The sequence below is a fragment of the Mesoplodon bidens genome (assembly GCF_964165515.1).
Source record: "Mesoplodon bidens genome assembly, chromosome: 20".
In the NCBI taxonomy this organism is placed as follows: Eukaryota; Metazoa; Chordata; class Mammalia; order Artiodactyla; family Ziphiidae; genus Mesoplodon; species Mesoplodon bidens.
Window position 1 is genome coordinate 27,185,211 of NC_138181.1, and position 17,643 is coordinate 27,202,853.

The 17,643-nt window shown below is 43.9% G+C and overlaps 1 protein-coding gene across 4 annotated transcripts in view; it reads left to right on the forward strand.

Moving 5' to 3' along the window:
- FAT1 (FAT atypical cadherin 1) overlaps positions 1–17,643 on the forward strand; it is a 123,409-nt gene that overhangs the window by 2,569 nt on the left and 103,197 nt on the right. For 3 of the 4 annotated variants that reach the window (XM_081220834.1, XM_081220836.1, XM_081220837.1), the window contains exon 2: positions 13,176–16,455. In XM_081220834.1, coding sequence (XP_081076960.1) covers positions 13,194–16,455 — 3,262 coding nt within the window. In that variant the 5' untranslated portion in view covers positions 13,176–13,193. Of the gene's footprint in view, positions 1–319; positions 495–13,175; positions 16,456–17,643 lie in introns of those variants that run through there. The other variant, XM_081220835.1, reaches the window with a different exon arrangement.

The following is a 17,643-nucleotide window of genomic DNA, read 5'->3' on the forward strand; positions in this document are numbered from 1 at the left end:
AGCGAGCCCCAGTCTGTTCCTCGCGGTGTCGCTAGGTCATCCTGGGCACTCGCTGGTCTCCTGGAAAGGAGTTGGCTGCTGTAGCTGCTGGGAGATCCCTGACCCTTGGCTGGGCGTCGTAGCCCAGACCCCGCGGACTGGGATTCCGGCTGCCAGGGAAAGTCGGGTCGAGTTTCTGCGCGGGAGAAAAGAGCGCCGGCGCGAGCGGGCGTGGCTGCGAGCGGAGGGATATATCCCGCGCCGGGTGCGTGAGGCGCCGGGTGCGTGAGACGCCGGGGCTGCACCGGCCGGCCTTGGAGTGGGGCTCGAGGGTGGCGGGGCGCTGCCTCAGAGCGGGGCGCGAGGAAAGCGAGGGCGGGCCGCAGATAGCATGCGGCCCTGCGGAGCCTGTGAGGCCCCGGGCCGACCCGGACCCCGCTCGGGGGCGCGCTGAGGCGGCGAGGTGCGCGCCCCCGAGAGCGCTGCAGCCGCCGCCGCTTCGGGCTAACTTTGCTGTAAGTTTGAAGGAAACCAGTTGGGGTTTGAGGGCGGTGGGCGAGGGGCGCAGCGGCGCGTTCGGTGCCATTGCGCGGCCGGGCCGAAGCCGTAAGTGCCCGCGGGACGAGCAACTTGCTGCTGCCGGGTGGTGGGCTTCCGGCTCGTTGGGAGCTTGCCCCTCACTGTCCAGCCCAGGACCGAGCGCCCCCCGGCGCTCTGGGGACGGGATGGAAAGAAAGAGACCCGCCGGACGGTGGTGGTGCCGAGGCGCCTGCCCACTTGGAAAGTTTAGGGCAGGCCCTGGATTCGGGTGGGTGGGGGGAGGCGGATGGGCGGGAGCGGATAAGGCGCGACGTGACCCGAATGGTAATTACCGACCCGACTGCTGCTGCGAGCGGGCGGCGGCCCTGGCTGCACTGGCTCTGGCCCCGGAGCCATTGCTGGAAATCAAAGCGGCAGCCGCGGAGCGGGGTTCCCGGCGGCCTCTGGGCGAGAACTTCCGCCTCACCCGGAGCTCGGAAACTTCACACGCGCGTTCCACTTTCTTCTCTCCGGTAACACGCGTGCCTGTTAAAGACTTATCTGATCTCGCTCCGCGGCTAATTTCTTGCGATTTGTGAGATATTCACAGCGTAGTTGCGATGAAAGGAGAGGCCAACTGCTAAGGGATGGGATCTTTGAAATGGAGTCATCGAGTTCTCTTAGATGTTTTGTGCCCTGAAGGAGTGCTGCCCTGAGGTTTGAGTTGTAACTGGTTGAATGTAGTTAAGCACAGGTGAGACTGATATAAATCGGGGCTAAACATTTGCAACTGTGCTATCCGTTTGTTTCTTTTTTGGAAGAGAAACTTGTAAGATCTTTTTTTAAAGAAACTTGTAAGATTTTTTTTTTTTTAAAAAAGAGATTCTGGTTCTTCAGTGCTTTTTCTTTCTCTAAGCTTTCCTCTAGGAAGCTAACTTTCTGTTGTCTCTAAGAATTTTTTTGTTCCCACTGATGTGAATTGCGGGGCTTTGAAAACAAGGACGCAATTGTATGCGTTAGGAAAGTAAACTCATAAATATTTTCTGTGCAGTTAGAGGGTTTTTTTCTTCATGTGTCTGAACTATGATTTCATTAAATAGCTTTTGTTAAGCAACTCCTATTTAGTGACTGAAATCGGAAAAGATTTAAAAGGCAAATGATCTTCAGTTATTTATATATCTTTCACAAAACCAGATTCTTGAAGCGTCATACATTCAGAGATAGGTTTCAGTAGTTTAAGAGAGCTGTACGTGTTAAAACTAGGTGATGGTGATTTTTTTTCATATTACTCTTAGCGTCGTGGTTATCCAACACATCGAGTTACTGCAGTTACTCATAAAGTGTGTTTCTCCAGGTATATAGGTTAATTCTGATGTTTGGCTTTGTGTTTTAGGACAGCTCTCTGGTTCCACAAGTGGAATTATTATCCCCCTTTCTTTACTATATACTTAAGCTTTAAGATGGGTGTTAAAGTGCTTAAAACATTACATAATTTTTAAAAACAATGATGAATATAACTCAGTTATGTCAAACATGGCATTTAACACGTTCATAGTAGGGTTTGATGAATAAAGTGTACATTTGTGTACCCATTACTTGAAAAATGAATATCTTAAATGAACTAAATTCTTTGTCACTCAGAAAGAAAGTGAAATTCTTAGAGGACTTCATAAAATCTTTCAGGCCACCTGCATATCTATTCATTTGTGTCTTTTAATTAGTCACTAGAAGTACACCTAGTGGGTTTGCACCATGTTAGTAGACCATTTAAATCCATGTATGGTCAGGTGCTAAAAGAGGAATCTAAAAATTATATGCAAACTACTACTGTTTTCCTCCCCCTGATCCCATGCCTTCATAGTGTATGTCTTTAGACTTAGCTCTCGAGTTGCCTCCGAAGTATTCATTTCTTTCAATGCTAGAAGTGAAAGGGATGTTACAGATTATTTTAACTCCCTTAACAAGTCTACTGCCACCTGTTTTCCACCCAAGTTTTGCTGATTTTACATAGAATCCGTAAACTAAATCAAATTTAATGCATTATTGTTGCATTAAATGTTGTCTCCGTGGCCTAATTTGTGGCCTAAAGGACCTGATTTAATAGCAGGAAGCCATAAGGCCAGGTGTCTGTTTAATCTTTATGAGTGGGAAACTGCAATAGGTAAGCTTTCTTTTGACCAAATTATATAGTTGATGAAGCCAAACTGTGTCTTATTATCTCACGTAATTGTTTAATTTGCAAGTGTTAGTTTGTCCTTAGGCACTGGTAAGGAGTTTTTGAAATGAGCGATGCAGGTAATTCATTTAACCAAGATCAGAAAGTTGCATTTTTTTCTCTCCTCAGGTCTGGGAGGAACTTTTTATTTAAAAACTGTATTCAATCAGATGAGGAATCTGTATATTTCACATAATAAAGTTTTTTTTTAATGATCTTTCTTTTCCTTAAGTCCCAGATTTAAATATATTGCCAAAATTCTTGTTTAATTCCAAAGGTTTATTATATATGGGGAGATAAATCTATAATTAAATGTCTTTTATAGACCACTTAGGAAAATCGGTAATTATTTAATTCTTCATAGAATATTCAAGCATAATACTTCATAGTAAGCTCTGCAGTAGGGACACTGATCTGGCATCGCCTGTAGCCACTTTGGAAGCATTTTGAGGTGGTTGATGACCTCTTTTTGAGCTGCTGGAAATTAGAGCCTTCTGCAGGGCACCCATCGGCAGTGTTGTTACTGGCCTAGTGGTTGCACTTGGATTTTCTGTTAAGTTTACAAGGATGGATGTATTGTTTTCCCATGTTATCCCTCCTTATCCCCCGCCCCCTCCCACCCTTCAGTCTTGCCTTCCATTCTCCATTGCTAATCCTCATCCATCTGTCCATTCATGCACCCAACAACTGTGGATCTCCTCTGTGCCAAACACTGGGCCAGATGCAATAAACAGTGGTGAACAAAGCAGGGTTCCTGCTCTCAAGGAGCTTACAGTCCAGCAGGGGAGAAGGACAAATAAACAGTTATCTCCGGGCTTCCCTGGTGGCACAGTGGTTGAGAGTCCTCCTGCCGATGCAGGGGACACGGGTTCGTGCCCCGGTCCGAGAAGATCCCACATGCCGCGGAGCGGCTGGGCCCGTGAGCCATGGCCGCTGAGCCTGCGCGTCTGGAGCCTGTGCTCCGCAACGGGAGAGGCCACAGCAGTGAGGGGCCCGTGTACCGCAAAAAAAAAAAAAAAAATACAGTTATCTCCAGTGTGGTAAGAGAGATCCATCTGGGTCAGGGTAGTTCATCATAGCACCTCAGTGAGCTAGGTGGATATTAGGATAGGGTGAGGTCTGAGGGAAGAGTGAATCAGGAGGCAGTGATTGACGGAGAGGAAATACATGTAAAGCAAGTTGTAGAAACCCTTGGTTGTGACTTGATTTGTGGTTTGATGAATGGTGAGAAAAAAGACCTGAGCACACCATGTTATCTTTCGGAAAAGGGTTGGTTGGTTTATCATCAGTGTTTCTTTAATCCTTCTTTCACGTGGCTTATGGCTTGCCTTTTTTTCTTTGTGTAGGGAAAACAAAATCTGTGACCTGGGCTCACCTTGGCTTATAAAGATAGAGAAGATAACTTTTATGGAGGTTAAGAAGACAGGAAAGAAAGAAATGTTGAAGAGAAAGGTGGAAATAACGAAACTGTGTGTGATGAGTAAAGGGCAGGAAAAAATAAAATTGCCACGTTTGCGTCTTTTCGAAAAGAAAGGCAGCTATGCTGCAAGTTTAGAGCCTCCGCCACTAGGTGGTGTCATGGGCTCAGGACAGCTTGGTGGTTTCAAGACTGTGGGAAGGACACCTTTTTGGTTTGAAACAGAGTATGGGAGATTAAATTGGGAAAGTAGGTAGAGGTCAGATCGTCAGATCTTTAATACAAGATAAGAAAGATGTACTTAATCCGAAGGATAAGGGGAAACACTGAATATTGCAAACTATGGAGTGACATTAGAAAGAAGTTTTAATGAGACTAATTTCATTGCAGTATGTAGGCTAAATAGTATGGGGGCAAGAAAGCAGGAATACCAAAAGGCGGTTCACATGCTGTGCCTGAACAAATACAGATATGAACCAAGTGGCAGCAGCAGAAATGGAAGAGGAACAGTTTTGAGAAATTGAGAAATAAAAAAATGTCAAGTCTAGATGACTTAAGATACGGAGGTTTGACAGTTAAGATAAAAAGTCATAGAAATCCTGCATTTCTGGAGTGTGTGTGTGTGTGTGTGTGTACAAAGAGAGAGAAAAAGGAGGTGGGGAAAGAATGTGTATCTGTGGGGGGTAGGAAGCTGTAAAGATTTTAGTCCAGTCTCTAGTTTTTCAAATAAAGAAATGGAATCCAAGGATTAATTAACTTCCTTGAAGTCACACAGATGATTAGTGACAAAGCCTGGGCTAGATCACAGGTTTTATGACTTCCAGCTGCTATGATTTCTTAGATTGCAAACTTGGTGATTTGGGAAGTGGCGAAACTCTTCAAGGACGTAGGAAATTACTCTGTATTTTCAGTGGAATAGCTATTATTTTGCAGTGGGAAGTGGGTGAAGACACTGTATAACTTAAGTGTGAAGGTATCTCGGAGGGGTGTTCCATGGCACTTGATGGAGGTTAGGGTGGAATGCAGGCTTCTGCGGTGATCCTTTATGATAAGGGCAGAGGGGATGATGTCTTTAAGGGTAACAATATGTGTGTGTGTGCAAAGAGTTGAAAGTTGTAGTGACAAACTAGAAGGTGAAAGAATTGGTGTAGCATATAAAAGGGTATTGGAGAGAATCAGGAAAGTCTAGTGTTGTCCATCCTTTACACATTCTGTATGGATCACCTCTTTGTTTTAGGCAGTTTGTGACAGTATGAAGGACACATACAGGGGAGGAGGGTGAGTAGTGTCAAATGGGAGATTGTCAGGGAGGATGAGTACTGAGAAAAGGGCATTAATTTTGACATTAGCCTTTGACACCAGAAGAAGCTGCTTCTGTTGCCTGGGTGGATCTGAGGTCGCGTGGGACAGTTGAGGGTAGAAACAGTGTCTTTAGTGGAGGGAGTTCTAAGCAAGTCAAGGTAGCACTGGGAAACTACTTTTTTCAAACTCTTTGCAAACATAAGAAAGAGAGAAATAGGCTGTTAGCCTGAAGGAAGTGTAGGTTTGAATGAAGGTTATTTTCAGTGGGAAGGAACCTGTGTGTATTTGTGGACTGCTGAAGGCAGCTGCAGCGGCGGCAGCGACGGGGCACTTGAGTGTGAGGGACAATTTAAGGAAGAGCTGCAGGAGAGGCAGAGTTTTATGGCATCAAGGGTGTCTTTATTTGTAGCTTGGGTGGGTCGCATCTCCTCGGAGATGTGGGAGGAAGAGAGAGGAGGGGAAGAGAACATTTTAAGGAGAGGAAGTGGGGGGAGTCTCTACCACGACTTCCACGTACTTACTATACATGGAACGTTCTCTCTCCTGATCCCGTATTTAGTGAAAGGCCGAGGTTTGTACCTAAATACAAAAGGGAGCATCATAATTTGATCCATAATGAAAACTGTCCTACTTGGGAGTGGAAGAGTGGCCAGTGTTAATGACTGCCAGAACATCATTTACATGATTTCTGTTTGCAGAGAAAAATGTTAGGTGAAATGCTCTTATATCACAAGAGGGTAAACAGTCTGTTTATTGAGCTTCTCTGTGGGCAAAGTTTGCCCTGGAGTGTGGGTGAGGAGAAGGTGGTTGGCGGGATGAGTAATAACGGAGAGCGGTCATGTTTTGGAGCTGAAAGAGAGACTAGCACAGGGATGCCTGGTCTGGCCAGAGATGTACACACAGCCCTTGTTCGTTGGTCTTGTCTTTTATGTCACAATAAAGCAACAACTAGAAACAGTCCTCTTCAAACTACCCACAGGCAAGTTTTATAGGTTCGTTGAGTAGGTAAATTACATACTAGAGTTTATACGGAGGCTATTTAAAAATTAGGAAGTCTGTTTAACTTAAGGGCAAGAAAACTTCCAAAAAATTATTTCGAATTGATTAAATCATGTAAATGCCGAAGCTTTTAGGTTCTGGAAAAGAATTATGTGCCGAGGAGAGGGATTTGCAGTGTGTACTGTCAGTATGAATAGTTTGAAGACTGTTCTCAGTTAAATTGGAATCAGTTGTTGATCATTCGAAGGCAGTATTTAAATTAAGTCATTGCTGGAGTAATCAGACTTACTGCAGCTCCAATCAAAGCTAACAACATACAGAGTTAGCAGAAGTAGTTAAATGATATATACCAAGCCTGAGCCTGCTGTTCAATTCTGGGTTCATAGTGCCACCCACCCCCATTTTTACTGAAAAAATGTATTAAGATGGCTTAAAGAGATTTAGTATGTACCCAGAAATAAACAAGATCTACCCATTAATTTTTCAGTGTTAAGTATGAAAGCTTTTAAAAGTACTGTCTATGGCTATTATAATTTATTAGAAAAATGCAGGGCTTTTTTCTGTTGTAAATGTCACCTGGAAGCTGTGAATTGGTTATAGCTGAGTAACAAGCAGGCTTTCTAAGACAGACACAGTACTCTCTTTTGACTCCTGTTAAGTGATTTTAAACGTTTATTTAATATACAACATTTCTAAAAAGCAGGAGCCATTTACATTTCATATTGTCTTTTAACAACTTTGTGATAATTCTCTTTGAAAACAGTCATCTCCCTCACGATTTAGACATCTCTAGAAAGTACTTTTAAAATGTGATGCTATTCAAACCGAACTTTAAGCTCTAAATTTCAGTAATAAGTTCAATTCTAGTGACGCCCTCATTTGATGTGGATACAAAATGGGAGTATGATGAGGGGAGACACAAAATGCTTGAATATTTTTGTGTATTTTTATTATCATATATGGAATGGAGAGTCTGATACTGTTTCCCTCTTGGGTAGAGAGCTGGAATGACTAATGGCGTGTGTAAGAGTTGCAACTCTAAATAATAAACATACATTTAATAGAATGTATGCATTGTGTAATGCGGTGTCCCACCTAACGTCCTGTCTCAAGCATTTGAAACATCCGAACCTTCAGCTTTAGATCTAAATGTTTGAACTTATGCAGCTGTGTTCTCAGCACGGGGCTGTGTTCTGTTGTGTGAAGCCTGTGCGGTCACAGATTGGAACACTTTACATGAAAGTCTCGTAAATGAAGAAACATGAGCATATTAATATCTGACTTCTACCAGAAAAATGATCTTTCTCTCTTATTTATGGAGTTTCAGAAATCTGTACTAAAGATATTTAAGCTTTGGACCTGAGGCCCTTTTCCCTAAAGGCTGAACTAAGTAAACATTCTTTGTTTTCACTTTGGAAAATGCACAGAAGAAATCCTGGATTACTGTAAGTTCAGGTAGTGTGATCACCTTCTAAATATCAAAGTGTAGCCTTTGGCTAAAATGGTTTTTGGAGTTTAATTTTCATAAGTGTGAGCACTAGGTAATAATGTACTTTTTTAGATGAAATGGTATTAGTATCTTTTTAGGATTTTTTTTGTGTGTGTGTGTTTTTCCCCTCCTTTACTGTTTGTTTTGCATAGAGTAACAGCCATAATTTTTCTGGCATTTTAAGGTGAAACGTGAGTTCACAGTTCTCGGGTAAATTACTGTAAGGTTAACAGGATCTCCTAGAAAGTGGATTTTTTTCCTGATCAAAAGACTTGCATTTAATAATTTAATTACAACGGCATTCTGTTAGCCAAGTTTGCAGAGTAAATTCAGGGTTTTAAGAGGTCTCAGGTATGAATGTGGTCGAAAAAGTTTATTCCAGCTGTGATGTGTCCCGTGAGAAGAACCGTGCGTGGTGGGTGAGTTGTGAAGGGTGAGCCAGGTGTTTGGGAATCCAGCTGTGAGAGGGACGTGGGTGGTGGAAGAGGCTGCAGGTGCTGTTGAGGGATCGTAGAGATGCCGTGGGGAGGGAACAGCTGCAATGGTTTGGCGTGTTGAGCCTTCTCCTTGCGCCCTGGGGTGAAGGCCGTGCCCAGGGCACCAGCCAGTACTAATGGGTCATTTTCAGGGTCTCATGTTAGGCTTCAAATGTTCAGAAGGATTGGTTGGCTTACCATTGTCGTTGTCACACCACTGTTTCTTGCTTCTGCCCCAGTGGCTGCTCTGTCTCCCTTGCTGGTTCCTCTTGTCTTCCGTCTTCTAGATCTTGGGGAGCAGCACGGCTCTGTCCTTGGTTTTTGTTTCTTGTCTCTCTGCTCTCTCCGTGGGGGATCACTTAGTTTTGTGACTTTTTTTTTTTTTTTTTTGTGGTACGCGGCCCTCTCACTGTTGTGGCCTCTCCCGTTGCGGAGCACAGGCTCCGGACGTGCAGGCTCAGCGGCCAGGGCTCACGGGCCCAGCCGCTCCGCAGCATGTGGGATCTTCCCGGATCAGGGCACGAACCCGTGTCCCCTGCATCGGCAGGAGGACTCTCAACCACTGCGCCACCAGGGAAGCCCCTAGTTGTGTGGTTTTAAATGTAGCGTCTTCCATATTCTGACAACTCAAGTTTCTCACTCCAGGGTGAACCTTTCCCACACTTCTAGCTGCTCACTTGCAGTCATCACTTGGCATTTTTACCTTAACATGTCTGAAGCTGAACCCTCGATCGCACTCCCTAAAATCCGTTCCTCCCTCAGTGCAGGCTTCCCTCTCTTGGAACCTGACAGCTCAGTTCTTGCTCAGCACGTGACCTCTGGAATCTTCTTTGTTGCTTCTCTCTTTCTCTCCTTCCGCCTCTGCCCTCCAGTTCATCAGCTGGTCCTGGAGTAGATCCACAATGTCACCCTTCTCCCCACCCCCACCAGGACCATTGAGGCTGAGCCACCACAGTCTCTCACCCGTGCTGTTGCAGTACCTTCTAACTGGTCTCCCTCCAGCTTTTGCCCTGGCCGCCCTCCCTTCTCTTGTCCACCCTGGTACCAGAGCAGCCCTTTCACTTTAGGTTCGAGCATGTCACTCCCCTGTTCTCGTTTTATTTGTAGTAACATCCGACATCCTTCACCCATCATCCATGAGGCCATACTGATCAAAACCAATGATAAAGACATTAGGAGAGAATAGACAAATCTCCCTTACAGAAGAACTCTAAACGATTTATGTAACATAACTCTCCACCCCTAAGTGTGGACTGCACGTAGCAACTTCCTTCCAAAGGGCACAGTAGGGGAAGGGGGCAGCAGGTGCCCCGCTGTGGAGAAGCCCGACAAGCGCTGCTTCAACCCAGTGAACAGGTCAGCATCAGCATCGATGTGATGTGATGAAAATGGCACTTTACCCCGTGCTCTTCCTCCCCTCAACGCATAGCCCCAGTCTAATCATGCGGAAAAACATCAGACAAATTCCAGTGGAGGGGCGTTCTGCAAAATACCTGACCAGTACTTCTCAAAACTGTCAGGGTTATTGAAAACAAGACAAGTCAGAGAAACTGTTACAGTCCAGAGGAGCCTAAGAGAATACGATGACTGAATGTAATGTGCTTGTCTTGGCTGGTATCCTGGGACGGGAAAAGGGCATTGGGACTTCGTGAATTACAGTGCATCTATATTATTTCATTAGTTGTGAGAAATGTACCATAGTAAGGTGAGATGTTAACAGTAGGGGAAACTGTCATTTTTCTGAAACTCTAGAAGAACTTTAGAATGAAAAGCTTATCTAACAAAGGATCTCCTTTATTACTGTCCCCTCACCCACTGTGCCAGGCCACCACGGTCTTTCTCCTTGTGGCTCCTCTAACTAGTACTTCTCTACTGGAGATGACCGAGCTTCAGGGGCCATTTGTACTGTCTGGAGACATTTTTAGTTGGGGTTGGGGGGAAGAGAGTCTGCAGGCCTTTAGTTGGGTGGAGACCAGGAATGCTACTAAATGATGCCTTAGGACAGCTCTCCGGCTTACACACCCCCTCCCCCGGCCAAGACTCATCTGCCCCAAATGTCAGGAGTTTTGACGTTGAGAACCTCTTGTCCTTTTTCGGGACCTCCCTTTCCCTCCATGTTTCTGACTGTGGTCTCCATTTCTTTCTGCTTTATTTTTCTCCTTAGCACTAATCATCAGCATCTGATAGACTCTTTGTTTCCTTGTCTCTCACCAGGAAATGTATCTTCCACGAGGATTTGTTAGTAGTTTGGTTCACTTTTGTATTCCCATTATGTAGAACTGTTCCTGACATGTGGTAGGCTCTCATTAAATGGGTGATGAATGAATCAAATGACCAAAGAAGTGAATTAATGATAAAGATAACATATATATATACTAAAAATTCAAATAGTAGAGAAAAGTGAAAATGTGAACATTCTCCCAGCTGCCTGTCCTTCAGAAGTTACCACCATTAACAGTTTACTTCTTATCTGTCCAGACTTTTTTGGTTCATTTGTAAGCACATTCATGAACTGTGCATATAATTTATCTCCCCTCCCTTTTTGCAAACATAAATGGGATCAGTTTAGTTTTTCCACTTAATGTATCTGGACATCTTTACATGTCAGTGTATAGAGTGCTCTCTTATTTTTTAATTACTGCATAATATTCTATATGTAGAATTAAGCAAAAATATTTTAATTGCTTGCAATAGAATCCTGGTTTAATACTTTGTTGTAAACTGCAAGCTAGTAACATTATGTTTCTTAAAACAGAAAGTGCTTGTGCAACATCACCTTTTTAATGCTTCTTTAAGACATTTTCTTTACGTTTTATCCCTGGTTTGTAAATGCCTCAGTACCGGGATCTTTGCCTTTTAAAATAGTCTTTAACTCCATGTACCTAGCACAGTCTGTCTGCTAGCAGGTTCTTAATACCTGTAGGTTGAATTCAGTCGTGAATCAGAGTTTTCACTTGTTTTGATAAAATTATCGGATTGTTACATAATCCTCAAATTTCCCTGAGTATTAGAACTGTTGACCAAATTAAGAGATAGCTTTGGGAAAAGATTGTCTTCTTATTTTGTTTAAATCTTAATTGTTGTTCTAGAGGCCAAAAATTCTGTCTGATTTCCTGACTTTATCTGCTGAGAAGTCATGGTTGCTAAAGCACAAGTTAGGGTGCCCGACTTGAACAGGATTCAGTATCAATTAAGCTTCTAATTGCCTTCAGCATATCAGGTTTTTTCCTTTTTTCCTTAATGAAACGATTAATGGGGCAAAGTTGGCAGTCGCTGAGTTAAGATACTGTAAATTAAAGTTGCCATGCTAATTTCCCCTGGCTGTTCGGCCAGCCCTTCGGTCTGCTGTTTCTCTTACCTTGGGGAGCAGTCCCATTTCCCGAGTATTCATTTGAGAGGTCCTTTGCCAGGGCTGCAGCGCTGTCCTCTTCTGACCATGCCCGGATGTTTGTGAAGCTCCGTTGATTTACAAGGTGAATGACGTTGGCATTTAGGGGAACAGTTGGTCTGAAAGTGATTGTCCTCCTCTGCCAGGCCTCAGCCCAGTGAACTGCCTGCCTTCCCGCTGGTTCAGGGTTCCCCTTTCTCAAGTGTCCTCTTTCCTCCCACTTCACCCTTGGACCTCCCTGCAGTGCCTGCCACCTTGCTGCGTTGATTGGGCCCCTCTACGCATGTTCGCTTAGATGATTTAGCTTTGTGCATGTGTGTCTTGTGTTCGGGTGACAGGTTGTTCAGTGCCCCGAAGACAGCGGACCCTCTGTGCACTGGCTGTTGGCAGCAGTGGTGATACAATAGTAATGTTGCCCAAATTTGTGTCCCTGGTTTAGGGAAGGCAAGTTCTGTTTGACATCAAGCTCTTGCTTTTCCTTTTGTAAACTGACTGTTTTGGGCTCAGTTTGTTGGTTCAGAAATGAGTTCAGTATTAAACTTGGTGATATATTTATTTTAATACCTTTAAATAGTCAATACAGTGCTAAATGAGACAGTAAACCCTTACATTATGTAGGGAGTGAACTTAATCATTCTTATAAAGAAATAATATCATTTCAGGATAAATTTCTAGATGAGATTACAAGCTGTCATTATGGGAGATTATATAAAACCACTGTTGAGAGTTTTTTTGGTTGTTAGCTGTCCGAAGCGTCCCATGCTCAGGATACTGTAGTAGCATCAAGTTTGTGAGCTTTTGAGCACTTAATTTATTATATACAAGTAAATGGAAACAATGTTCACTCCCTTTTTAGCAGTGGCTTATACTTGCCTTGAAGATTGAAGTGCAGGAATACAATGTAGTTGTTGCAGCTGGCAGACCTTCATCTGATGCTCATTAGGATTCTTTGAGTCAGTAAAATAAAGAAAATTGTTCTTAAACTTAGTAATTCTAGAAATATTAGCAGTATTGATACTTATATTGGAAAACCATTGCATTTATTCATATTCTGTATAGATGGAAAATGCTTTATTAAAATAGTGAGGTCTGGGCTTCCCTGGTGGTACAGTGGTTGAGAGTCCGCCTGCCGATGCAGGGGACACGGGTTCGTGCCCCGGTCGGGGAGGATCCCACATGCCGCGGAGCGGCTGGGCCCATGAGCCATGGCCGCTGAGCCTGCGCATCCAGAGCCTGTGCTCTACAACAGGAGAGGCCACAGCAGTGAGAAGCCTGTGTACCGCAAAAAAAAAAAAAAAAAAAAAAAAGTGAGGTCTAAAACCTTAAAAAAAGTACACTTTTTGTTTGTTTTATTTCCCTGAAGCAATGATTCTTATTTTCTTCTGTCGCAGGTTCCTGGGAGTTAAGCGATGGGGAGGCATTTGGTCTCGCTTCTGCTTTTGCTCCTCCTCCAGCATTTTGGAGACAGTGATGGAAGCCAAGCACTTGAACAGACTCCTATACAGTTCACACATTTCCAGTACAATGTCACAGTGCATGAAAATTCTGCAGCAAAGACCTATGTTGGGCATCCCGTAAAGATGGGTATTTACATTACAAATCCATTGTGGGAGTTAAGGTACAAAATTGTCTCAGGAGACAATGAAAACCTATTCAAAGCTGAGGAGTACATTCTTGGAGACTTTTGCTTTCTGAGAATAAGGACCAAAGGAGGAAATACAGCTATTCTTAATAGAGAAGTGAAAGACCATTATACGTTGATAGTCAAAGCAGTTGAAAAAAATACTAATGCTGAAGCACGAACAAAGGTCAGGGTACAAGTGCTGGATACAAATGACTTGAGGCCATTATTCTCACCCACCTCGTACAGTGTTTCTTTACCTGAAAACACAGCCCTGAGGACCAGTATTGCAAGAGTCAGTGCCACGGATGCAGACATAGGCACCAATGGAGAATTTTACTACAGTTTTAAAGACCGAACAGACATGTTTGCTATCCACCCCACCAGTGGCACCATAGTTTTAACTGGTAGACTTGACTACACAGAGACCAAGTTCTATGAGATGGAAATTCTTGCTGTGGACCGTGGCATGAAATTGTACGGGAGCAGTGGTATCAGCAGCATGGCTAAGCTCACAGTTCACGTAGAGCAGGCCAATGAGTGTGCTCCTGTGATAACGGCAGTGACGCTGTCACCATCGGAATTGGAAAAGGACCCAACGTATGCCATCATAACCGTGGATGACTGCGATCGGGGTGCCAATGGGGAAGTCGCTTCTTTAAGCATTGTGGCAGGAGACCTCCTTCAGCAGTTTAGAACAGTGAGGACCTCTCCAGGGAGCAAAGAGTATAAACTCAAAGCAGTTGGTGACATTGATTGGGATAGTCATCCTTTCGGCTACAACCTGACACTACAGGCGAAAGATAAAGGAAGTCCTCCCCAGTTCTCTTCTGTAAAAGTAATTCAGGTGACTTCACCACAGTTCAAAGCTGGGCCAGTCAAATTTGAAAAGGAGGTTTACAGAGCAGAAATAAGTGAATTTGCTCCTCCAAACACACCCGTGGTCATGGTGAAAGCCACACCTAGCTATTCTCATTTGAAGTATGTTTTTAAAAGTACACCTGGAAAAGCTAAATTCAGTTTAAATCACAACACTGGTCTCATTTCCATTTTAGAACCAATTAAAAGACAGCAAGCCTCCCATTTTGAACTTGAAGTAACAACAAGTGACAGAAAAGCCTCCACCAAAGTCTTGGTTAAAGTCTTGAGTGCAAATAGCCATCCCCCTGAATTTACCCAGACAACCTACAAAGCATCTTTTGACGAGAACGTGCCCATTGGTACTACGGTGATGAGTGTGAGTGCCGTAGACCCTGATGAGGGTGAGAACGGGTACGTGACTTACAGCATTGCAAACCTGAATCATGTGCCCTTTGTGATTAACCACTTCACCGGTGCTGTGAGTACTTCAGAGAACTTGGACTACGAGCTGATGCCGCGGGTTTACACTCTGAGGATTCGGGCGTCAGACTGGGGCTTGCCGTACCGCCGGGAGGTCGAAATCCTTGCTACCGTCACTCTCAATAACTTGAATGACAACACACCCCTGTTTGAGAAGATAAACTGTGAAGGAACCATTCCCAGGGACCTAGGTGTGGGGGAGCAGATAACCACTGTCTCTGCCATTGACGCGGATGAGCTGCAGTTGGTGCGGTATCAGGCTGAGGCTGGGAACGAACTGGGTTTGTTCAGCTTAAATCCCAGCTCCGGGGTATTGTCGCTAAAGCAGTCGCTCATGAGTGGTTTAGGGGCAAAGGTGTCATTTCACAGCCTGAGAATTACAGCTACAGATGGAGAGAATTTTGCCGCCCCTTTATATATCAACATGACTGTGGCTGCCCATCGCAAGCCAGTAAACCTGCAGTGTGAGGAGACTGGCGTGGCCAGGATGCTGGCAGAGAAACTCCTGCAGGCCAATAAGTTACACAGTCAGGGAGAGGTTGAGGATGTTTTCTTTGATTCTCACTCTGTCAATGCTCACACACCACAGTTTAGAAGTACTCTTCCAGCTGGTATTGAGGTGAAGGAAAATCATCCTGTGGGTTCCAGCCTAATTTTCATGAATGCTACTGACCTTGACACTGGCTTCAACGGAAAACTGGTCTATGCTCTTTCCGGAGGAAACGAGGATAGTTGCTTCATCATTGACATGGAGACAGGAATGCTCAAAATTTTATCTCCACTTGACCGTGAAACAACAGACAGATACACCCTGAATGTTACAGTGTCTGACCTTGGTCTGCCACAGAAGGCTGCTTGGAATCTTCTGGAGATCAGAGTTCTGGATGCCAATGATAATCCACCTGAGTTTTTACAGGAGAACTATTTCGTTGAAGTGAGTGAAGACAAAGAGATAAATAGTGAAATCATCCAGGTTGAAGCCACAGATAAAGATCTGGGGCCAAATGGACATGTGACATACTCTATTCTTACAGACACAGATAAATTTTCAATTGACAGCACGACTGGAGTGGTTAAAATCGCGAACCCCTTGGATCGTGAAGAACAGCACGTGCATTACATAAAGATTGAAGCCAGGGATCAAGCCAGAGAAGAACCCCAGCTGCTTTCCACGGTGCTTCTGAAGGTATCATTAGAGGATGTTAATGACAACCCACCCAAGTTTATTCCCCCTAATTACCGTGTGAAAGTTCGAGAGGACCTTCCAGAAGGAACCATAATCATGTGGTTAGAGGCCTATGATCCTGATTTAAGTCAGTCTAGTCAAGTGAGATACAGTCTTATGGACCACGGAGAAGGAAACTTTGATGTGGATAAGCTCAGTGGAGCAGTTAGAATCGTACAGCAGTTGGACTTTGAGAAGAAGCAAGTATATAATCTCACTGTGAGGGCCAAAGACAAAGGGAAGCCCATTTCTCTGTCTTCCACTTGCTACATTGAAGTTGAGGTCATCGATGTGAATGAGAACTTACACCCACCAGTGTTTCCTAGCTTTGTGGAAAAGGGTGTAGTGAAAGAAAATGTCCCTGTTGGCTCATCAGTGATGAAGGTATCAGCTCATGATGAGGACACAGGAAGAGATGGGGAGATCCACTATTCCATTCGAGATGGTTCTGGTGTTGGTGTTTTCAAAATAGATGAAGAAACAGGTAGGTGTGTTTTTATTACTGTGGTTTGCTCTTCCCTTTCATTTTTTTCTAAAGTAAATAGCCTTGTGCTGGCTCCTTCACAATTCCCCGTTGGCCTCTGGTAGGGCGTAGTGCATGTCCATGCTTTTTGTCCTGTTGCACATGTCTTTGTATAGTAAGCCATGACGATGGAACTAGAGGAACCTGAATGAGTTGGCATAAAATGAGTAGGAAAAAAATCAGAAAAATTGAAATCATTACCACTGATAATATACAGGTTTGTTCTGTATATTATCAGAAGCATCCTTATGGTTTTGCTGTAACTTTGAGAGGCCCTTCCAGAGTTTTTCCAGCTAGTAAGGCTGCAGACTTAGAAAACTACTCCACTACCTAGCATGCTATTCAGACATTTGTGCACACCTGCAAATTAGGCAGTGCACAGAGAGAAGACCCTGTTCTAAAACTTCATGCTGTGATCTGCTTGACTTAGTACCTTCTTGGGGTTTTGTTTGAAAGGCAGATGTAGGCTGTAGAATGTCAAACTGAGGGGACCTGGCTTTGAATTGTGGCTCTTTCAGTTGTTAATTTGGTGGTCTGGACAAGCTGAGTACCTTTTTTAAAACTGACTTTCTCCATCTTTAAGATGGGGACACTCAAAATTACTGTAAGATTTATGTGAGCATAAAGTGAAATAACACATGTTAGAGTCTATTTAATGTCTCTTGGAAATGGTAACAATGCTCTGTTGTGATATTCTTTCCCCTAGAATAAGGTCCTAAAACCAGAACATCCAGGATAGCCAATTTATGCTAGAGTGTGTATTTTTTGTTTTGCATTTTGTACATATCTCAAATTTAGCTGCTTTTCACAGATTTTATAGTTATATATCAGTCTCCCTTGATGGGGCGTGAACTGTGGTATTAGTTTGCTGGGGCAGCCGTAACAAAGGTCTGCCACAGGCTGGGTGGCTTAAACAAGAGAAATTTATTTTCTCACAATTCTGGAGGCTAGAAGTCAAAGATCAAGGCAGAGTAGGTTTCTTCTGAGTCCTCTCCCCTTGGCTTGTAGTTGGCCATCTTCCCCCTGTGACATCACATGATCTTCCCTCTGTATGTTTGTGTCCTCATCTCTTCTTGTAAGGATACCAGTCATGGGGGACCACTCTCTAATGACCTCATTTTAACTGCTTTTTCTCTTTTAAGGCCCTGT